At 39.3% G+C, this 23,634-nt stretch overlaps 2 protein-coding genes across 2 annotated transcripts; both read right to left on the reverse strand.

Annotated features, from left to right (window-relative positions):
* Positions 1-486: 486 nt before the first annotated feature.
* PSTK (phosphoseryl-tRNA kinase) lies at positions 487-4,041 on the reverse strand. Its single transcript, XM_042805541.1, has 7 exons — positions 3,997-4,041; positions 3,106-3,600; positions 2,591-2,873; positions 2,016-2,214; positions 1,491-1,566; positions 902-995; positions 487-691 (listed from the first exon to the last, which is right to left on the reverse strand). The coding sequence occupies exons 1-7, from the start codon at positions 4,039-4,041 to the stop codon at positions 492-494; spliced, it is 1,392 nt and encodes a 463-aa protein (XP_042661475.1). The 3' UTR covers positions 487-491.
* On the reverse strand, positions 3,701-23,514 carry LOC104363301 (disintegrin and metalloproteinase domain-containing protein 9). Its single transcript, XM_032988590.2, has 23 exons — positions 23,465-23,514; positions 22,849-23,063; positions 20,009-20,106; positions 19,019-19,095; positions 18,313-18,391; positions 17,266-17,342; positions 15,477-15,696; positions 14,903-14,968; positions 14,750-14,821; positions 13,945-14,117; positions 13,359-13,443; positions 12,234-12,355; positions 11,177-11,348; positions 10,012-10,101; positions 9,282-9,477; positions 9,051-9,156; positions 8,679-8,853; positions 8,183-8,263; positions 7,460-7,565; positions 6,307-6,439; positions 5,810-5,873; positions 5,287-5,339; positions 3,701-4,958 (listed from the first exon to the last, which is right to left on the reverse strand). The coding sequence occupies exons 2-23, from the start codon at positions 22,916-22,918 to the stop codon at positions 4,880-4,882; spliced, it is 2,394 nt and encodes a 797-aa protein (XP_032844481.2). The 5' UTR covers positions 22,919-23,063; positions 23,465-23,514; the 3' UTR covers positions 3,701-4,879.
* Positions 23,515-23,634: the final 120 nt, after the last annotated feature.

Raw genomic sequence — 23,634 nt, forward strand, 5'->3', positions numbered from 1 at the left:
CAAGTTTCTGGTCAGGGAAGCAAGCAGAGAAGCCAAGATCCATCCATCTTCTTGTTTTCGTACCTTCTCAGGGACGTACTCTCTGGAAGTGCTCGCTCCCCCTTCGCCAGAGCAGAGCAGGTCACCAGCCAAGGGGCTCTTCAAAACCTCGGCCAGAGGCTCCGAGCAAGCTGATCCAGCCTGACGTCAGTCCCACTGTAAGCAGGAGACAGGACTAGGTGACTTAAGTGTTCCTCCCAGGCCAAGTTTTTCTACGATTCTGTGAAATTTAAATAAAATCTAAGGCTGGTTTGTTGTTGGCTTGATCTTCAAAGTCAATACAGTGTGCTAGACTGTATTTCTCTTCCATGATATGGGGAGAGGAGGTAGAGAAGGCGTAAGCCTCCAGAGAAGGAAGCTGGATCTCCCAGATGTTTTCAGCTGTACTCCTGAAAGAGTACTGCATTTTAAACTCTCTGGACTCTTAAAAAAAACACGACTCTTTTATGTCATTATTTTAAAATGTATTTATTAACTACACTGGTTGCCTCATGTTGGAATGAAGAAACTACACTTGTAGCAGGGTCAGAATTTTGTACGCAAATTTGTTTTTTCAAATTATTTCCTTGCCGCAAATCTTCCAAAAATTCTGTTTTGAGTTTGTTGAGTTCTTCTGCCAGGCTCTTCAGCTCACTTGGGGGTATGTTTTTATCTAAACGAAAATTAAAGCTGAACTTAAAACTTCATGCTTAAAGACAAAATTTACAGACTTTGTCTCTCGTTTTACAACTATGACCAAACTTCTGAAGGCGATGGCCTCAGTCCCCCATGCAGGGTTGGGATTCCTTAACAATTTACCCCAAGGGAGTTTCACAGGTTTGGGCTTACTTGCCAGCTAGCACCCAGAACATGCTACACCCACCTTTTGCATCCTTCATTGCCTGAGAGATGATGCGTCTGCATGTCTGGTCAGCCTGATGGAGAGTGCTAGCTGCACAGATCGCTCGATCCGCTTCCTGTCCAGGGTGATCAACAGAAAGGAAAAATACATGCCAAAGCATTAAATTTGATTTCGAGTGTGATCAGCTTTTGAAGAACTCTTTGGAAACAAGGACAGCGTTAGCAGCAAGTCAGGGCTGGCACAGCGCACACCTGCTCCTCTGAATTTGGAGGCAGGTAGGGGTGGCTGGGTGGCTGCCAGAGGCAGGTCTGTGTGACAGTAAGATGTGAACGTTATTTTCCTCAGTGTGATGTGACAGCTCCACAGTCCTTTTGCTACTCTAGAACATGTAACAGTATTCTTGAAGGTAGCGCAGTGGTTTAATTTACAAAGGTGACAGAAGTACCCGTTTCAACTAGGATTAACTCTTCCAGGTATGGTTTTGTAATCAAGAAATGCAATAACTCCTCCTCACTTTCTGTCACCATTCTGTTCTGAATGCAGTCCAGGAATAACTCACTCATTCACCATCACCTGAAAGAGCCGCCACTGTGAAAGCAAGCAGTGCTACCTTTTGCTCAGTGTTTTCCTCGATTTGCTTCACTGGATTTTCCAAAGCAGTGGCCAGCAAACTAATTATCTGCTCACTAAGCAAACAAACAAAAGAGTAAACAACATTAATCAAAACAGTTTCAGTGAAGACTTTCTTTCATTTTGTAATGACACCTCATCACAGGAAAAAAAAATTCTTAGTTAAATTTATGAGGCAATCAATGAAATAATCTTTGTTATTTGTTACGTTAGATGAAAAATAATTACAACTAAAACTACAGCCAATTATTTCTAATGTTTCAGGTAATTTACATAAATTTTCAACAATAGTTTAGAAATACGGTTAGTTTTGAGATTAGGTCTGCAAAGAATGGTGGCTGTGGGTTCCCAACAACCAGCACGTACGGCGTGTAACTGCCTGGCTTCCAAAATTCACCATACAGAATGTTTTTTACATACTGTTTAGATACAGTAAAAAGCTTCTACCCCCCAGTTTATGAAAACACTATTTAGAAAACCCCCTAGTGTCGATCCAGTAGCATACTTATCCTCCAAAGTGCAATCAGAACTGTTCAGAATGAGGCTGTTCTGTTCCCAAGCATTTTTTTTGAGATCTGGCATTTCTATTTTTCTTGCCATTAAATATATTGTCTGGTCAGGTAACGGGTGACTTCTTAGACGGTTTCTCTGCAAGCAGCATTCAAGTGGACACTCTAAAAATAACTGGCAGAAGCTCAGGGAATCTAAAAGAACATAAACAGACCATTTTGACTTTAAACTGTTCAAGTAAAAATTTCTGAGAGCAACGTGCGCAAGGAAGGCTTTACGTGAATGAGGGACTTCTACACTAGTTCTGAAAACACATGCCTAAAAAGAATACAATTAATTTTACCTTCAAGGCTGCTCAAGTAGTAATTTCTGAGATCAAAGGCTTTAAGTGGCCTAGCAACCTCTAATAGCACAGTAATGCAGTTAAGTCGATGCTTATGATGCTGCAGGCATCTAGCAGTTGAAAATGAGTAATGTTCTACAAGAGGACTTAAGGAAAGGCAGCTGAAGTGCACCGAATTCCCTACAAAGCTGAGAACGTTCCTTTGCGCGGGAACAAAGCAGACTTACATTTGCGCGCCAGCTGGTACACCTCGTATCTCATGCTCCGGTAATAAAAATTGTCATCCAAGACGAGGTAGAGCGGCCCAGGCGTTGCCGCGGGTGTCCGGTCCCGGCCAGCTCCAGCGCGGCCCCCCGCCGGGGGGAGCAGCCCCTGCCGCCGGCAGCAGCGCAGGAGGCGGCCCCAGGCCGGCGGGGGGGCGGCCGGCAGCGGCCCCTCGCCGAGCAGCGCCCGCAGGAGCCGCTCCAGGGACTGCAGCACATCGCGGCGGCTCCCCTTCCAGCGGGGCAGCTGCGGAAAAGGGGGGGTGGAGGGGGGTGAAGGCCGGCTCTCCCCGGGGCTCCGCCGCCCGCCCTCCCGCCGTCCCTCCTTCCCCCTCAGGCCCCGCCGCGGGGGCACCGGCACCGGGACGCGCCTCCGTGAAGGACGCGCTGCCTGGCAACGGCCGGTGACGCCACCCAAACGACGCGCCGGCCAGCCAGTGAGAGCGCGCCGCAAGGGGAAGGACGACACCCGCACTGACCAATGGGGACGGCGACCCCGGCGGCTCCGCCCCCGCCTCCTCCGGCGGGATGAGCTCGTCGTAGCAGAGCAGGGCGCAGGCCCAGCCCGCGCGCTGCGGCAAGCGGCGGTGCAAGGCGCGGGCCAGGGTGGACTTGCCGGCCGCCGGTAGCCCGCACAGCACGCACAGCCCCACCCGGGCGCGCCCGGGGCCGCCCGCCTGCTCCACCGCCTCTTCCGCCGCCAGCGCGGCAACCGACCCGCTCACCGAGGGGGGCGACCCGCCCTTGTGCTGCGCGCATGCGCGGGGCCGCCGCGGGAGGCCCCCTGGCGGGCGGAGCGCGCCGCTCCCCGCCGCCCTGAGGGCGGGCTGCGCGCGCGCGGGGCTGCTGGCCCGACTCGGTAACTTCAGCGGGAACAGCGGCGATAAAAACTGAGGGAACACCGGTAATAAATCGCCAACCTCGAGGACGCGTTTCAGCGAACGCAGGAGCGTCAGGCGGCTCAGTGATGCCGCCTGCGCCCAGCGGCGCGTTTTGTTACCGTCACAGCATCAAGGTGAAGCGTACTGGCCCTGATGGTTTATTTTAAATTGGAGTATTGCAATATTATGCTTGTTAATAAGGTCTAAACGATAGGAATATTTAATAATAATCTAAGATTTTGAGGAATTAAGGAAGGGCGACACTTCTTTGGAGGACACTCCTTGCCAGTGCAGATTTTGGGTTCTTTCATCCGGCTCTTTGGTGAAATGGCCACCTAAAGAATTAGAAATACTCTCTTGGTGAGGTGATTCCATAATTTATCCACTCTTTTATGACAGTTCACATTCCCAAAGTTTGCATGAGGACGGCCATTGTGTGGTTTACTGCCCGACGTACAGACTGAGCAGTATCCACAACTTTGTTCTTGCCAGTGAGTTTTTCTCTGCATCGTAACTTCGTTTATGAGTTGCCATTTTGACAAACCATGTAACTTCTATACATTGCCTTTGCAATCCGTACTGTTTTTCTAATTGTCCCACTTAGAATGACGAAAGTTATCTGTTGCTTTTGTAGTGGAATCAGTTTATAGCAAAAAATTGCAAGCTGTAATGACCAGTAAACATTGCAACACTGTTAAATTGCATAATGTATCTCCTGATATACCACATGTTTTAAGAGAGATGGCTTGTTTGTTTTAAATACATCATCTGCAGAGCTTTTCTCCATTGCTAGTCTCCCTGGATAAGGTTACTTCTACAGACTACCTGAACTGGAAAGTAACACAGATAGCACAGATAGGCTGGGTACAGCTGCCTTCAGCTGGTGCCACGGGGGTCCCCTCAGCACCTGGCTGAAGAGATGGTCCAGCAGGCAGACATACTGCAGACTTCGCAAGAGATCAATCTACGTTCTCACTTCCACAGCAGCATACGACTAGAGGTGAATAAATTATGTCTGTGAATAACTGAATGCACTTCTCTTTGGCCTGCAAGTAAGGCTGCACTTCAGAAGAGTCCTGTTCTCTGATGCTGTTACAGATTTAATCTAACAAGAGTTGAACTTCGGGCTTCTGACTGAAAAAAAAACAAGAGGTGAGGTAGAAGAGGCACAAATACAGCCAGCAGCGACTAGCAAAACCGTGGGATGTTACAAAATCTGTGCTTGGTGCCTCTTAGTATCAAGTCTTTTCCAGAGGTGTGTGCTTTGAGAAGGCTTTTTGGCTGCACAAGGAGAGGACTGGAGGATTGCAATCTTTCATCTTTTTCAGACCAATTACTTGTCAGCAGTGGTTGAGGGCTCCCAAGAGATGTTTCAGACAGCTGGTGGAGGTGGGACAGCAGGTCGCTGAGGTCCTGAAGGAATCGGAGGAACCTGGGTTTGTACTGGCTGCCTGAAGTGTAGAAAACACATTTGGTGAAGTATTTCATGACTTGAGACAACTGGTATTTCTAAACCGGTTCTTTACCATTTTTAAACAGTTGCTAGCATTTGTACATATATTTAACTCTCTCTCCATAGTAGCGTTTACGTGTCCCATTGTGCTGTTTTCTATACAAGCAGTAAAACAGCATTTCTCCTTCAAGCATTTAACCTGTTACATGATGCTGTATGAAAAATCCTCCTAAGCAGGATATGAGACATTAGGAACTTGATTTACAATGATACAGCAATGTAAACATAGCAAACATGAAGTAAAGAAGGTTTTAAATATTACAAACCTTGGAACAGGGAAATGCGATACGGTAAAAAAGTCGGGACTTGATGTGGCAGGCTGGAAAAGGTGTTGCAGAAAATCAGGTTAACAGAAAACACAGATTTCAAAGTTTAGCTAATCAGTATTAAGCTAATGGTATTTTAGAATTGATTTTCATTTCCTGTGACTTTCTTCATAGTCTCTTGCAACATTTTGTTTTGCTGATTTTTATTTTGTTCTATCAGAACTAGATCCAAAGCCTGGCTAAGCAGCTTCCCTGGTATTTGGCTGTAGAATTCAGAGTTCAATCTTTGGCTGCTCTGCTAAGTAGCAGCTTGTTCCAACCCAGTGTACTCACAGCCTGTGTTGATGGGGCAGGCAATGAAGCTCATAATTACCCAAAGAGAAATCCTGACTAACACATAAAAATTATTGATGGTTTCAATGTATCAAAAAGCCACAAAATCAACAGGAACTATATTAGAAAAAAGGCACTGTATAATTTGGATTACTCAACATAAAAGAATGCAAGTATGTATCTGTCTTACCTGATTATTTCCTGTGTTATGACTTGGTCTGTTACTTTGCTTTGGTTCCTGCACATCGTTTTCCCTGAAATAAAAACCCCCTCATCAGGAAAATCCCTGTTTGATTTAACTACCTTCAGGGACGCAGCATTTTTCAAGGGATGAGGCTACAGCTTGGAGATCTGGATTCTGTTTCCGACTGCCCCTTTCTGGCCTTGGCAAGTAGTTTCAATATGCTATGCCCCTGTGTCCATGCAATACAGTTATCTATAGCAATTAGGAAACTGCAATGTATTTTGAGAAAAACTGCTTAAGAACTGACAACTGGGGTATCTGGATTAAACTACCTAATAGCAGGGTACTGGCTATTAAATGACATACTACTACTATTAGCATGGAAATCTTTCCTTTTAGGAGGTATGAAGTTCTTTGTATAGATAAAACGTCTACTGGCTCGCTACTTTAATCTGGAACATGCTCTCAAGTGTTGAAATACGCATTTGTAACAAGTAAAGTACCTGTGTTGTCTTCTACTTTTCCTGCAAAACCTTCTTTTTATTGCATCACGCTTAATTACTGCTAATACAGTAATGATTACTGCTGGCAACACAAGGAGGAAAAAAATAAGCAGACCATCCCGAAGTGATGTATCTAGAGAAAAAGAATTGAAATCATGTAAAATAGTAATCTAATCTAACCTCATATTAAAGCATTTTTTCTGTTAAAACCACCTTTCTGTTGTAAAAACTACAATCTTCAAATTATTATAGATTAAAACTAGTAACTCCACTGAAATTTATTAAATGGTATGATCAGAAAAGTAAGATTTGGCCTGATGCTATTACAAGCTCTTTCTGCCTTCACCACACATTGTATGATCTACAAACTTTCTCCTTTTCTATATATTTTTTCAAGAATTCTAAAGCAGACAAATGCATTCTGTATTTGCTGATCTGAACGTCTTCTTTGCTTTCCTAATACTTTAATAAATACAAAACATTTTTTCCCTTTCCCAAAATAAAATTAAGTAAAATTTGCTAAGATATGAATTGTTTGTTGCCTCACAAAGCTACAGATGATGAACTTTGCGTGTAAACAAAGAGAGGGAAAACATTTTGTGTGGTCTCAGTGTGAAGGCCAGCAAAATCTACTCCTTTTTCCCTTTGCAGAATTTCATGGCTCTTACACGAGCCAACTGCTGCTTGCTGCATGCCCCTCCTTAACCCCTCTCATTTCCTGAGAGCCTTTCCATATATAAAGGTTACTAGTTTCATCTCAAGCTATAGTCTTCCCCTGTGACATCCATTTTGTCAGAACTCTGTTTTAAATACCTAAGTAAATATCTAAATATCTAACTATTTAAAAATGTAGCAGTAATTTATGTATTGCTTTTAATTTCAGTAATTTAGTGTACTGCTTTTTATCTCAGACAAAAGAGAGGTCAAATTCTCCTTTGGACCAACTTCCTTGATGTCTGCAAATGTACACATCAGATATTAATGTTTGTTCTTCAAGTCAGTCCACGTTTAAGTGTCCCGTGCAAGTAGAAAAAAACAGTTTAAAAAAGACTGAATCCACCCACCCCCCCCCATGTTACTAGTAGATTATTTTATCCGACACCTATAAATGTGTTTTTTTCACACAGAACAAAGGCCAGCTGCACTGTCCTACCTATGTGAGCTGGACCACTGTCAACGCTGCCGCCGTAGCCTGACTGGTTGCAGAACGGCGGTGCCCATCCAGAGTTGCAGTGGCAGTTCCCGTTGTTGTTACACACCTGCAGGCAATACAACAGGGATTAGTCAGAGGAACAACACCTTTCTGGAAGTGGCCACTTTCAACTCCACTATATGTTTGGAGTTGCACATTAAGAATTGCTCGTGGAAACAAGAAGTACTGCCTATTATTACATGGAAATACATGAAGTATTAACTGGAAATAAGCTCTCCCCCCCATAACATCCCAAAACATCAAGTGATACTGATACCAGAAGTTCATCCTGTATGGAAGTTAATCTTTGTTTTGTTATTTGCCTGCAATAGATTACAATCCAAAGAACTCAATTTTACAACCTTTGGACTCCATTTTGATTTTTCACAGAGATGTATAAATCGGGAATCACTAGACTGTCCTCAAAAGAATATTTTCCTTTTATAATTCAACCGATCAGTAATAGAAAAGTCCCTAGGGAAATTCAGAAGCAATGTCTTTCAATGTTAGTGCTAAGAGGTTTACAGTATACTGGCAGCATGAATTACAGATAAAAAAGTGGACTTAACCCTTAATACAGATCAGAAAAAAACAAAGCCATCTGGCTGGTTATTGCATTTATGCAGGGATTTCACACCTATCTCTGTCTTCTAGAAACAGGACATGAAAGCACCATCTACTCACCCCATTATCATTACACTTCTGCTTTACATCACAGCTGTAGCCCAGATGACTTGCATCAACACATTCAAAATCTACACAGGCCTGGGAAAAGTAATTAGTGTCTTTCAGGCACAAAACTTCAAAAAATCCTGTCCTTTTATAAATATAATGTATAAATGTACATGTTTACAAGTCTACAGCTTTTATTTAAATGCCAAGAAAAAGGTCTGATAAAACATTCAGTACTTCACAATTTTACAGCCTTACTTGTCTCAGATTTTCTTAATTCTGTGGATGCATTTTGATGGAGTAATGTGAATAACTGATAATGTAGTTCACTGATTTGTAGCATCCCAGGTTTTGAAGAGTTAATTAAATGTTTGTACATGTATATCTCAAAAAAGCAGATTTTTAATTATATTATGGCATACAAATAAGAGCTATGTAATGCTTTTGAAAGTTAAGAACTTTCCAGTTGGTGGAATACATTCCGTAATGCTGCTGTGATTCATCGTACCTTCTTTTCTCCACAGACTGTTCCATCATGAACTTGAGCAGGATCAGGGACGTCTGATCCTAAGTCAAAGTCAGAAGACCAGCATAAAACCCCAGATGCATTATTGACAACACTCCAAGCAGGAAGGTTTTGAAGACTAACAGATGTGCACTGGAGCTTGCCGCACAGACTATGCCTGTATTGAATGAATGACACTCAGAGACAAGGTGAACAGAAGAAAACAGTATCAGTGCAAATACACCATCCAGTTGAACTTTTTAGCTTGTATTTCAAGGAAACACTCTTTCAAATCTCAGGCTCTAAGAATTTGCAACAGAATATATTTTTTAGACTGAATATTTTAGGGTTAGCTTTTATTTGCTGGTGACTTACTGAATAGGACATTTCTTGTATACTCCACCTCTCATTCCACAGTTTCCAAACCTATCTCCTTTAATATTTGCTCTTTCAAAGCATACATCAGGTGCTTTTCGTGCCCCTGTACAAAAAATAGTGAATCTTAGTAAGCCACTACACTGTCTTAAAAATATGAGAACGAAAAAGAAAAATCGGAAACATCTATTAGGAGACTATAAGTCTTCTTACATTAAATTACAAACATACCTTTTCCATATATAGATTCACATTGTGAATCAAAACTCTGGCATACTCCATAGTAGCAATAAGCCTTCATGTTGTCGCATGGGTAACCATTCATGATATAAACGTCGTCTGGGCAGTAGGCATTGCTTCCATTGCAGTATTCAGGGAGATCACAGAAATCCATTTTCGATCGGCACTCTGCTCCTGCCACTTTAAACTAGAACCAGAGAGGAATGCCACCCTACTTTTACTCTGCAACAGTGGAAGTTCTAACACGAAACAATGACAGCTGGGAACCCTTTGTGATTTTAAGGAAGACAAACCAGTTTTTCAGATCAATATCTAACAAATATCCAAAACTTCCCTCAGTTTCATATGGTGTAGCTATAAAGTTTATGTGCTGAGCCTGCAGAGGACTTGGGTAGATCATACAGATGTGTACACAAGTACAAATTAAAAAGCAGGCCAACTATCACAGACTTTGGAGAAGCTTGGTGTTGCATAATGGACATCACTACTACTGAGTCCCCTGATCGCTTCTCCCTCCTATGAGGGATGACACAGAGATGACATTCCATTTCTAAGCTACTGGCCAAGAGTTGTTAGACGCAAATTCTCTGCTTACATGCTCTCTATTGGCGAATGTAGTTTGATAATGTGAAAATACGTCAAGAGTACTGTGATAGTTCTTCTCAAACATTAAAAAATACTAGTAAATAGTATCCATTTAGCTTAATAAAACATAGCCTACCTTGCAGTTTTTACAGCACAGTCCCTGAGCGCACTGTGATCCAGGTGTGAGTTTGCAGGTTGCAGCATCACAGCAAGGGTTAGTACATTCCTGAAGAACAGCCACGGACAAGGGGACACAACGTTTTTACCTCGCTATGGAGCTAGGAAAGTACATCCTCAAACCAAGTGTACAGACAAACCAAACTTTAAATACACCGTCTCTCTTGCATGTTCTGAGGTTGACAGCCTTCTGCTCTAACAGAAACCAGCACAGTTTGGCTGTATTTTTTAACCAGAAGTCATCAGAAATACATCTGTTTTGATGTGTTGTGGCACAGGGGTATAGGATAAGTTTATACTAAAAGAAGCAGAACACCCTGTTTTTTAAATAACACTTCTTATCATCCCTTCCCTCATTTTTCTACTACACTAGCATTTTGATGTAGCGAAATGTTGGTATCTTTTAATGACTTAGCAGAAGGCCTATATGGTGGAACCCGAGTTTGCTGACAGCTTTTTGATTTATTGGTGTCTTTTTTGAGACAACTTTATTTTCTAAAGAATGAGTCAATATTTCCTATTATTTGAGGGACATTTTGACAATGCAAATACAAAAGTAATTTTGTTGTGGGTAAAGTTTAAGGATTACAGTTAGGAAACCTGTAAGTGCTCTATAGACGAGCAGTCTCTTTTATGTAACAAAAATATCCACGTTGCTAAAACCAGCACAAACCTCAATGGTGTTTCCACATACTGTGCACTGAAATGCTCTTCTTGCTTAGGCTCAAAGTTCTGTGAAGTCCAGTGGCCCTTAACTGAGTTCATATCAAAATCAAAGTATAATTTTAGGCTTTTTCTAACACCTATCTTCATATTGCTTGCAAAAAATGTAAATTTACAAGAAAAACTCCTCAGACATTAATGCAAATCAGGTATACCAAAAGGCCAGTGTTATACAGTCAAGAACTCAAACAGGCTAACCCAGGGAAGTGGTGGAGTCACCGTCCCTGGAGGCATTTAAAAGGTGTGTAGATGTGGTGCTTAGGGACATGGTTTAATGGTAGATTTGGCAGTGCTAGGTTAATGGTTGGACTTCATGAAAAAGGTCTTTTCCAACCTAAATGCTTCTGTATCATAACACAACACAACACACAACAAGTATCCAGTTGAATTTCATTCATTACCTGCGGTTTGCCACAGTCACATTCTTCATTGCTATCAACCACATTATTACCACAGACAGGTTCCTTGTAAACATTACTTGTCTTGGGAGGATTTCTAAGGCAGTTTCCACCTCCATTTAGAATAAGGTTCTCAAAATCATCAGCACTGCAGGTGCTGAAATTCCTGGATCCACTAAAAAGCATAATATTATCTTTTTATTTTAAATATTACAGGAGAAATACAACTCAAGCCCTTAAAATACTGTCAATCTATAATAAATACTGTGTTTCACAGCATTAGGAGATCATGAGATACTTAATTTTTACTCCATTTTGCATTAGAGTACAGTACCAGAAGTTAAAAATACTATATATAAACATAAATGCAAGTACTTTCAGAAGAAAAAGAGATCATCAGATTATCCATTCTGCTGTCTTATGTAAAACAGGCCTTAGAAATTCCTTGTCTGTACTGAATCTAAAAATGCTTGATTAAAAAATAATTTCCAGAAAGTCATTCACCTTAACTTGGAGTCCCTAAGGACTCAGGAGTGCTTCTTCTTACAACAGTTTTGTCCAGCGTTCAATTACCCTGATTTATTACTACAAATGCAGATACATAAATAATATGATCATCTTCTCTTAAGAGGAAGCCAAAGAACAAACAAACTGAAAGAAATCTAGGCTGATAGTTTTTGTTTAAATTAACTGTTGAGAGAATCTGTGCAAAGGTAGCATGTTTGCACAAACCCAGTGAATATATTTAAATCATTCTCAGGAGGGTTAAAAAAAACAAACCAACATACTATCATTAAAAAACCCCACAATTAAGAAAATCCAAATAAGTTTTTAGAAATGCTACAACTAAAGAATGACTGAAACAGAAAACAGGTAACATTTCAAATAAATTAAAATGATGTCAGGACCTAAGTTAGTGAATTCACCTTTGTGGTTAAACTTTTCAAACAACTCCCCATTTACAAAAATTTTTCAAGGTTCATGAGAGTTTCACAACTTATAAGGCATAGTCACTGCAAGTCAGTAACAGTTATAAAAATAAAATAAATGGAAATCTTACTTATCTGTGCTGTGCATAATATAGGATGCAGGACACCTTTTATCATCATGTTTCATTCCAAGATTATGCCCCAATTCATGTGCAACTACTGTAGCATGACGTAACACATTGTTATGATTCAACTAATAAAAAGAATCAATGTTAAAAAAATATAAAACTAAAGACATTACTAAATTTCTACCTACTGGTTTATTCTAGCCGGAAGTCTCTCAGAGGCTATGGAGACAGAATATTAAATTGTACTGCAAAGCCGAAGCAGCAAGAACAGACAATTTGTCACTGTTTTTTTAGTAGGACCAGATTCTGCTACTCCTATTTCTTCCATTAGGATCATATTCTGAATAATGACACAATTAATCAGTCACGACACTGATTTCAATGAAGTCTTCAAAGACAAAAGGGCACAGACTGTTAAAGAACAGAATCTGCCTCTAAGATTGTCCATGATATTGTGGCATCCATATTGTAAGGACGGGAACCTCTGGAGATACTGGTGCTGCCTCCACGGTGAAGGGGGAAAAAAATCTAGTTTCTGGCTAATTTTGCCAAATTTAAAATTCGTGCCCTGTTACAGCTTCACTGTGGGGAATTCCAGACACTTTAGAGTGCATTATGTTCACTGTCTATGCATTTAAAGAGTCAAAATATACGCAGTATTTTGTAGCTGCATTCCCATCCCAAAACCACTGTGCTTATGAGCCTTAATGGTACAAGAATGGGCTTTTCTTACACAACCTTGAGCTAGCTGAATTACAAAAAGGTGATTAAAAAATTATGACAGAAAATTATGAAGATAGAAATTAGGAAAAACATTTTTTTTAATATAACAATTTGCAAAACTCTTTACATCAGAAACCCTATGAAAGAAACTGTACCACTCCAAGACCTGAGTGACTTTAGCAAATAGGTCAACTAATTGCACATTATTCATTCAAGACGTTCTGGAAGGTATCTCTGTGGTAGCAATGTCTGGCAATAGCAATAGCAACAACTCCGAGTTGTGTAAATGCACAGGGGAAAGCTTTTAATTGGTCAGGTGCCTCTTGCTCTCACCAGCAGCCCATCTATGATGGTTTAGCAGCTCTTGTGCTGCTTTTTTTGGTAACCACAATATCATGTACTTACAGTGCTGATTGACCCTCCCTGGACTTGTGAGCAGACGGTACCTACAAAAGCCATTCCAATGGATCCATCGTAAGAGCTTCTCCCTCTGCAACAAAAGCAATTTGAAGATGGTGTTGAAAGAGGACCTAAAAGTTCATGATTTCTACTAAAAGACACTGATGAGTCTGAAACAAATACTGCAAGTCAAAAGTTGGTCTTCTTGAAGTCAAGACAACTTTATCATTATATCAGGGTTTCACTGTAATAAATAATGACCATCCAAATACCAAAGCTTGGAAATAATGACCAATCACTAAAAATCTGCTGTGTCAGTGCTTCTAAGTTCACAGAATCACAGAATGACTGAGGTTGGAAGAAACCGCTGGAGGTCATCTGGTCCTACCCTCCTGTTCAAGTACAGCCCAATGGAGTTGATCATCTATAAAGAATTCATTACACTTTCTTGACATTTTTCCAGGTTAAAACAGTTTGGAAATTGAGTGCATTTTACTCCAGTTACATTTTCATTTGTACAGAAACCAAAAATCATATACATTGGCAACTCTGGCAGCATGGCTAGTTTTTCCACTGAACGTACAACACTTACATTATGAGATGGCTAACGTCATTTCGTGATCGTTTAAGAAGATCATTCTGTCTCCAAGAAACAAATCTACTCAGTACATCTCCAGCTGAACCATCCATTACAGGTATGTGGTTTGTATCTGTCCAGATCTCTAATCCAACTAAAACAATCTGGATGTTTAATGCTCTATACATCTGGAAAAAAAAAAGAATGATAATTACTGTCCATCAACCTGTTTCAACTGAATTATGAAAGATGACATCACTGTAAACATTAAGCTGAACATAATGACTAAGACATAACTTTAGTTTCTTTGACTAATTAACAGTTTGATGTAAGGAAAGAATATACGACTGAAGACAATCTACGTCATGAAGGTATCTAAACATATCTTTCAGTTGGAGAAGTTGAAAAGACCACGTTCATTCATTTCCTTAGCTGTCTTGAGGAGAAATTGGAAGCAGATGATCAGAGAGCTTATGGAATTGTTCACAGTACTGACAGTTTGCTTCATAAAAAAGAACTGCATACATGAGAAACACTCTTCCAGGAAATATAAAACTTACTGGAGACCTCAAGTTCCTGGAGCAGCCAAAGTGTGGGAGCACAGAGAAGTGGTTTAAAAACATACTGCATTTCTCCCTCTGCCTACACCTCTCTAAGACCTGTGCATAGATTCATGAGATGCCTTAAATGTGTTACAAATTGCTGTATAACTTCCAAATACAGTTTCAGAAGATAATTGTTCAGACTTACTGCATTAGCTGTTTTTTAGAAAACTATGATAAAGAAAAACCACTGCATCTCAGCAACATATCTGACCTACCCCATCAACATAATTAATCAGCTCAACTGTTTCCTTTTGCACAGCAACAGGATCAGATTTCTTCAGCAAAAACTGTAAAATATCACATGAGAAGATCAGACAAAAGATTTAACGGTTTAATACAATGTATATAGCATTGGATGAAATCATTACCCTGTTGTTATCCACAACCACAAATAATTCCACATAGCTTTTCTGTGGCAGGACAGCTCGCTTCTTCTGTGAATCAGAAAGCACAGTAAGTTAACATAATTATTAGTAAGTTCAAGGTCTTTTTACTTATCTTTCTCATGATTTTCATTTAATGGATTTATAAAGCAATTATACATTTTTTAATGTGGCCTATCAATTTGCCTTAGATTTCCACATAAATATCTGTATGCCAGTAATTCATTTCTGCTCAGACACTGGGATGTATGAGCTGAATGGCAGTTTTGTGCCTTTCACATCATACCCACAACTGCCTTGGGCAGAGCTCTGCTTTTCTGCTACAGAATTGCTTCAAGCTATGTTAAATCCCATTGTGCTGTTCTTCTGTTTCAGGATGTCCTTAGCAGTACTCCCACCAGTTTGGGGTCCATGAAAATGAAGGCAACAAAGGAGTGGCCTGCCAGGCCGAACCCACCTGCAATGATACCATGCCAAAGCAAGAGCTCTGGAGGCCCTTGGCTGCTGGAACAGACTGAGGAGAAGGCTTGGACTCAAGAGAGAACGGAAAGGTATTTACCCTCAAAACATTTTCCCTGCTAGAGGTACTGTTTGATAAAAACGTGTATTTCACAGACTGCTTCACAAACATCTCCTTGTGATGAAGGCTGCCACTCAGCACACCACATTGGAAGGGGATATCCTGCATATCTTCTAACTGGTAAAACATGTGTTGAAACGTGCTGGATGTGTTAAGCGGCTCCATTCCGTACCATTTGCCACCAATGTAGAGAATTCCTCTAATAATCATAAAAGAATAAAAAATTATTCCACAATTTTCCTCCCTGTGGTTATGACTCGGTGAGTGAATGACAGCTGGATACTTAAAAACTAGAACTCTTCATACCACAATGTTGAAATATTTATTATCTTAAATTATCTTAATATAGGAGGCAAGTTCAAATGCCCAGCAGGATCTCAGAAGACAGAACTTATTTAAAATACTCAATCGTAGACAAGTGTGGGTTCCTTGAATCAGCTAGGAGGAAAGCCGAATTGTTACTGAATGGGTCTGGATTGTGGGGTCTTTTTTAGTCCTTATCTCTAGTCTCACTCCTAGCCCCATGCAGCTAAACTAATCTAGCATTTTAGAAAAAGATACTTTATAAAACAGACAGAGAGGCTGAAAGCAACCACCAGGGTGTTTATGAGGGCAACTGCAGTATTGCACTGCTGAGTGCAGCTAAGTATAAAGATTTTGCATTTGTCCATGCCTCAGAAACACCTGGTACGTGCCCATTTACTGTACCAGAATCTTTCAGAAGCTATTATCTTGTCCTCTGGAATCAAAAAACTGTATTTAGAAGAAGAATTCTGTAGTTCATATCTTGTGAAAGATGATCCTCAAAAACACAAGTATAAGGTAATCAAAGGATGTGAGTCTGCACAAGTCTGCAGAACAGCCAAAATGAAATATCTGTTCTGCTTAGTGAGATCCAGCGTTACCTGAAACAGCAGTATGTTGACCATTTTATTCTTCATTTAAAGGAATGCCAGGAAATGTCATATTTATTGTGAGTGGCATCTCACTGCGATACTATACATGAAAGACATGTGGGTGCACTTTATCCCATTTGCCTCTTCCTGCTTGTCAAAAAAAACATCAAACTGAACAAGGCTACTACAACTGACAAGTATATCCAAAGTGCAGCTAAAGAGCCAAACTCAGTGAACACAGGGGAACATGGACACACTCTAAGCACATTCTGAATATCTGCACAATTTGCTGTGCATGCCATCTCATTTTGCCAAGTCATATGGACTGATTCTGCAGGAAGAACACCACCATCCATTAGGTATTAATCTGGCCCCTTTATGTTTCTCAAATAAATGTAATTTTATTGTATTTGAAACACAAAAAATGTTTCAAATTTAGCCAAAACTTTTTCATGGAAATTGTTTGACTTTTGAAATGTGTCAATTCATAAGACAGAATTGTTTGTAGCAGTGTTTTAAGTTCAATGAAAGATTCATCAGGTAACATTTCTTTTACAAAGATATCTCTGGACAAGACATTAGAATCAAGTAATAAAGGCCTCATTTCACGCTCATATTCTACCTATATTTAGATTATTTTATCTTTTTTCTGTCAAGGAATTTTGGAAAAGGGGATAAAAGTGGTAGTTGAGAGAAACTATAAAATTCAAAAAGACTTTCAGCTTCGTCAAAAGGCAAAATATTAAAAAAATATTTGCAAGATAGGATGGTGTTTTCTCTCCAGCTGTATGATAAATAGCAACTGTTTTTTTACTGTTTTACTTTAGTACCACACAATAAATTATCCTGAAGTAAAAAGCAAGAAATAATACCTAAGGCCATTGCACGTGCTAAGAGCAAGCACTGAGTCAGCAATTCCTTCAACAGTGCCATGATAATAACAGTGTGTCTGAAATACAACAAAACCACATAATTAATGACAAAATAGTGCTGTTGCCTTCAAATGCAAACTTATTTTCTAATTAACTTTTTTATTTGCATGGTATTAAGGCTAGCTGTTACAAATTTACAGACTTCCCTATTCTAAAGTAATCCCAACCTTCCTGGAGTAAAATATTACTTGACATGAGCACCTACAATAGCATTTGGTTCCTTGGTTCTAGAAAACAACCAGATTTTTAGTTTAACCCATCACCATCGTTTAGCAATATCTTTTCATCTACATTACTCATCTTGTTCTTAAACAGACCCCTCTAAAAGGCTGATCTGAGAACATCTCCCATGCACGAAGAACCCAATTAGGTCTCACTGAGCTCATGTGTGGTTTAAAACAGAAATTAAATTAAGAAGTATTTATAAGACTTGTTTGCTACAGGAACTAAAAACCATAGAGCTTTGATGCTGCCATTGTTTGTTTAATTGCATACTATGCAAAGGCGACCTAGTCAGGTAGCTCAAATTCAGTCTTGGCATAATCTCCTGGCATCTTCTTTCACAGCTCGGAAAACAGTGATGCTGCATCACCATGAACAGCCCACTCGCTCATAAGACATAGAACCTTATGTTTTGTGTCAGTGGTAACTGTTGAACAAAAATGCTACAGATGTGAAAACTCACAAAAGCCTATTTCCCAGTAAATATATTTTTCTTCTGTAGATACTTTATGTGCATCACTTGCATTTTCCCTTCCACTGCCAAAAATGTAACCAATTTTCAGTGCCCTATTACAGACATGCGGAGACACTCAGAATTAATGGTTGTGCATTTGCTTTTGCTTTGAAAATTCATTTAGGTGCACTCACATCTTTCTTGTCATTCTCAGTTCTATCAAATTGTTAATATGGCCTTCAAATCATAAAGCTTGGCTTCCCTGGCTTGAGGAAACTAACACAAAAGGGGAATTTTATTATATACAATACCTCAGTTTTTGATTGTGTTGCCTCCAGTTTCCCATTTTTCCCATATGTATATAGCATAAAGTCTTCGCTAACAAGCTTTCTGGAAACAAAAATAAACTATTGCTCTTTTAACAGTCTAGAAAGCAAGAAATAAGTCAAGAATACTCGTAAGTACTACATTCTGTTAGCAGCACACTCATGATAAATTATTATTAAAATCCATGGATGTGAAACAAAATACCTGAAAATGAGCTGCATTATTTGGAAACTAAGTTATTTTGAAACATTATAACTAAAATATCCATAGAGTAGGATCTGAGCAGACTATGTTGCATCAGGTCCTCGACTATTGCAGGCTCAGGAATGAGGAACAACAGTAACAGATAAATTCCTTCAAATACAACACGGCTAACAACCCTCCCCCCTGCTAATAAAGAACTAATGTAGAACTGAATTCTAATTTTTCACAAGGATTTTCTGAAATGTGCTATCTTGTGCTGCTAATTAAAAAATAATCAAAATAAATTTCTTCACAACTAGAAAAAATATTATTCCTTTCTATTTGCAAACTAGTACCATAACAGAGATACTATTTAACAGTCACTTTGTAATTACTACAATCTACCACTGAAATGGTTTCTTTTGAATTTTTTCAGTATAAAAATACTCGTCTATTTGCAGCTAACTCCCAAGATGGTATGATTCCTTAGAACACTCTATCACATACTTATTTTTCTTCAGTTTTAGGAGATACGTTCCATTTCTGGTTTTAACTGAATAAGAAAGATTGTCATCTGAATGCTCCTGAAAACAGAACAAAAGATATCACTTCATCAGCTGATTTTCTACTTGGTTGTGCCAGTTCCATGTTTTGTTTGAAAAGAGAGGTCCAACTACTGTTTTAAGTATCTACCAGAACACAAATTCCTAACGCTCATGCTTTCTATATTTCAAAGTCTCAGTAGCACACTCTACATTCTTTCCTATGGAAAGTGTAAATTCTATCAATGTATAAATTTTCACATATAAGACAGAAGAGCACAGCCCAAGTGCACACTCTTTGCCCAATTATCACACAATATTTTGTGACACTCCTTATGTAAATCATCAGTAGCCGGATGAACGACTCACAGATTCTTCCTTCCTTAATTGGTTTGCACAAAGATGACTAATGTTATTTCAGTAGTAGTTATTTCAGTAACTGAACTCGATATCTAGCACAAAGGTAAATTACCTCAGTGCTGAAGAATTAAGGCTCAGATCTTCCTCTTGTAACTCGTTCATTTAATCTGTGCGACTCTGTGGGACTATTTCTACAAACTGAGCATCAGCCCTTTAGGTGTTGTACGTGGTTGGAATCCTCTGGTTATCCAAAGACCAGATACCATAAGCAAAATAACATATATAGCATGGACACTAGTTCAAGTTCAATACCTCTCTGACTTGGGGGAAATGGAAATATTCTTCATGTTCCTTCTCACTTCTGTCTTATGAGGCTGTTAACAGGACTTGAAGTTTGAAAGGTGCTAACTTAGAGTGCAATCGGATCTTTGTGGGAACAAATTTACTCAAAACTAGTTGAAAACACTAGGAATCTGGAGATAGTGCGAGGCACATTTCTTCACCAAAATTAAATATATCATCCATTGTGTGTGTGTAATATAAGACAGTATTATGAAAAACAGCAACATCAGAAGAAAAAATCAGAATAACAAACCTCATGAAAGAATGGGTCATGTTTCTCTCTGTCTGTCAGACTTCGAGGAATAATTATTTCTAATGTAGAAAGTCTGGATGTCTGTTCAGAAGATACACCTAAAAATAAAGTTTGAAATTTCTGAAGAATCAGAAAGGATAAGTAAGACATTATGTTGGCATCTGCACAGTGGCAATTGCCAAAAGACCATTCTGATCTGGCCATAAATGGAGAAATTTCACCGGTATGCAACCTGACTGCCCAGGCTCAGTTTGGTCTATTCCGTCTGCCAAAACTCTTGGATTATGCTGGGAAAGTCACAGAAGACAGCATTTTCATTCATGGCCAAGTTACTCTTCATTTCTGAGTGTTTTGACTAAATATATGTGGCCTCATTCTCTGCAGAAATGCTGTTTTGACTGTATTCAAGGTTAATGACTACACCACCCCAAACACATCTGATGTGAAGTGCTAAAAACTGCAAATTCGAGAAGTTTTCTTAAACAGGGTGTCCAAAACTGGCTGGCAATCTTGGCTTTAACTTTGATCTTAGTTACTTACATTATAAACTTGGATAATAGCTCAAATGTTTCTAATTCCTTCACATAGACAATATCAAACCAAATTAATTATTGTTTGGAAAAAAAAAAAAAATCCCTCAACCAAGATGACAACAACATAATAGAGAATCCCAAGGGGGAAAAAAAAAAATCCCTTTGTATATTCAGTAGATGCTTTGATAGTGATGAAGAAACAGTTTAGGAATGGTCAAACCTATTTAAAAAAAAGTTACTTTAGTTTAAACCTAGGGTCTTCTGGAGCACACAAAGAAAAACTATCAAATTATTTAAACATCATCTTAATTCTCACATATTCTGGATTATTAACTTTGTACCTCTGTGTATCATTTTTGAAATTTTTTTCTTTCACAACCTACACTTTTAACCTGATGTGCCACAGAAAATTTATGCAGCTTTCTTCTCTGTTCACCTATCTGTTCCCTCACCGTATTTTTTGAAGGGGTTGGCCAGTTAAAATCAACTGTGCAAGAGATGCTAACTTCTCAAATAGAATTAAGTTCCTTCAAGCTTTGTGAAATCACCTTGTCAGTGCCAGGAAGACTGTGCTACAAATCTACAGCAGGGCTCTCTAGGAGGGGCTGATGGACATAGGTTACAATTATCTTGAATGGTGGATCCAACTTTGCCAGGATGTTTCAAACCTTGCTAGGCAGAGAACTGGATAATACTGTATGTCCAGAAGAATAAAGTCAGTCCCTAAATACTTAGGGGAATGGTTTTTACTGGTTACAGAGTCATTTGCTGTAGTCTCGCCTTCTAGCTACTGTTAAGTCCCGCACTTGCTCATCTTCTCCCTCTTGCTCATGTCTCTAACTTCCTCCTGTCCTTTCCTTGATTAAATCAACTCCCCCTTCATCCCTCTCCTTCCATTTAAATCTCTTTACTCATATTCCTTTCCCCATTGCCCTGAATGAGGAATAGAGTTGTCCTCTGGATATAATTCTGCCACCTGTTGCGTGTATAAACTTGGGTCACCACGCTGCCTCCAGCCATTGCCTAACTGCATTTTGTTTGTTCCAGCAACAGTCAAACCTTTGCAAAAGGTTTGTAGCCTTTTACATTATATCAGAGTTATCTCCAGAACGTCATGCTAATGCAGGAAGCTAAAGATAAGAAGCCTGCTGAGTATCAGGTTTCAGGTAAATGGTTTTATAAAGACAAAACCAATCTCCAGTGACTTTTTTTAAGATTGCATAAACTTGAATTCATCTCCTTTTTTCTTGTCTGCTCTTCAATCTAGTCTGAGTGTTGACTTTGATCAAGAGACATAACCATTGCTTTTAAACAGGTTACAGAATCAACAATAACATGGGTTTTAACAATGAAATGGGTTTCTTCCTTCTTAAATTGTTCTTTCATAAGGAAACAAAGAGATTTGTTCTCATTTATAGTAGCACAAAGTCACCCTCAGCCTGCCACGTTTCTGCAAATGGAATTCATCGCTGCAAAGAAGCCACAGAATCACCCATTCAAATTGAGGAGGAGGATTCTTCAGTGTAATGATGATCTCTACCTGTTAGATACCATCAGGATTTTTAAAAGCTAGGTGTAGGTAACCTATGTTTAACATTAAAGACTGCCATTGCGATCAAAATGTGGAAGTTACTATTAGCATACAGGTCTGTAAAGAATATCAACACTTGATATTTACTTCTGACTTTGCTCGTAATCTTCAACAATTTTATTATCTAAATCACAAAATCCATTCTGTTCTGTGAGTTAAGTGCATGTTGGACTAACAGTGGAAATGCAGTTTTAACAATTTAAATTTTGACACCTGAAAGCAGGAAACCATCTTTAATGCAAGTCATAAAAATATCACTTTCTAAGAAATATTTCAGGTGTTACATCTAAATCTAAAATCTGAAGCCAAGTTGTAAATGGAAATGAGTTAATGAGGAACTAAACCAAAACTGTAGGCACTTCCCTCACATTACTGAAGAAGAAATCTTTTTCTACAGCCTCTACTATTGATGAGTGACAGTAACTGCACTTGTTGCCACCAATGTCCTGTATGGAAGATGATGTATTTACATACCTACTACATCCTGGAGAAAAAAAAACACAAAGGGCTCAATTATAAAAAGCTTCAACCTGTAATCTTTTCTAAACACCTTATTCTTGAAGAAGATTTTCTCAATTAGCAGGTCAGCTAATAGCCTAATACCTGGGGAGAGCCATGACTCGAATTGAAAAACGTGCATCATTACGATCAGGACCGCAGAGTACAAGAAGACTTGGAGAAACTTTTTGAATACATAACCAAAACTGAAAGCTTACCTTTTATCCAAAAAGGTTTTCCAGTTAAAGTTAGTCCAAAAGTGAACAAAAATAGGCTGTGTTTTAACATGACTAGATTTCCTGGAGAAACTACTACAGTATCTGAGCAGACACTGTGTACCTGGCTCTTAGCTGCTCTATGCAGGAGAACTAGAAGAACGAGAATCGTCTGCTCCGAAGGTAAACAACAGAAAAAGCACTCCGATACTGCATCTCTGCTAAGGAAATGGGAAGTAAAATTTAATCCATTAGGCTTGCAAGAAAACTGGTTAGACAGCTTAATGCAAATAAAAAGCAGCACGTTCTTAAATGCTGATTGGAGAAAGAGCACAAACCTATGCCAGGATCAAACTGGTTTATTCTAAAGGACTTTGATACCACAGTGAGTTAATACAAGATTAGAAATAAAACACTGTTACCAGTGGATACAATGTTTAGGATGTTTATACTGGCTATTGTCAGTTTAGTAAATAGCTCTAATATAAACCAATCTACTCTATGAAATTTCAGCTTGTTGTTTTCCAATTTTTCGTCTTTAAAAATATCAAAAATACTATGCATATGAACACATGGAAATCCCACAAACACATAGAAATCCCCGAAACAGGGATCTTACCCAGTCCCTTCTATGTTAAAGACAATTCTCCTTGCCAAAAGTCTGTAATTTTGCGCAGCTCATCACTCTTCCAGGATCAGAACAATCTTCCAAGGCATTGTGCAACCACATTGTCACCAAAACCAGAAAATAAACGCTTCTAAAACTGGATGAATTTGCAGTGCATTTTA

This window comes from Tyto alba, unplaced genomic scaffold, assembly GCF_018691265.1.
Source record: "Tyto alba isolate M040663 unplaced genomic scaffold, T.alba_DEE_v4.0 Super-Scaffold_1, whole genome shotgun sequence".
In the NCBI taxonomy this organism is placed as follows: Eukaryota; Metazoa; Chordata; class Aves; order Strigiformes; family Tytonidae; genus Tyto; species Tyto alba.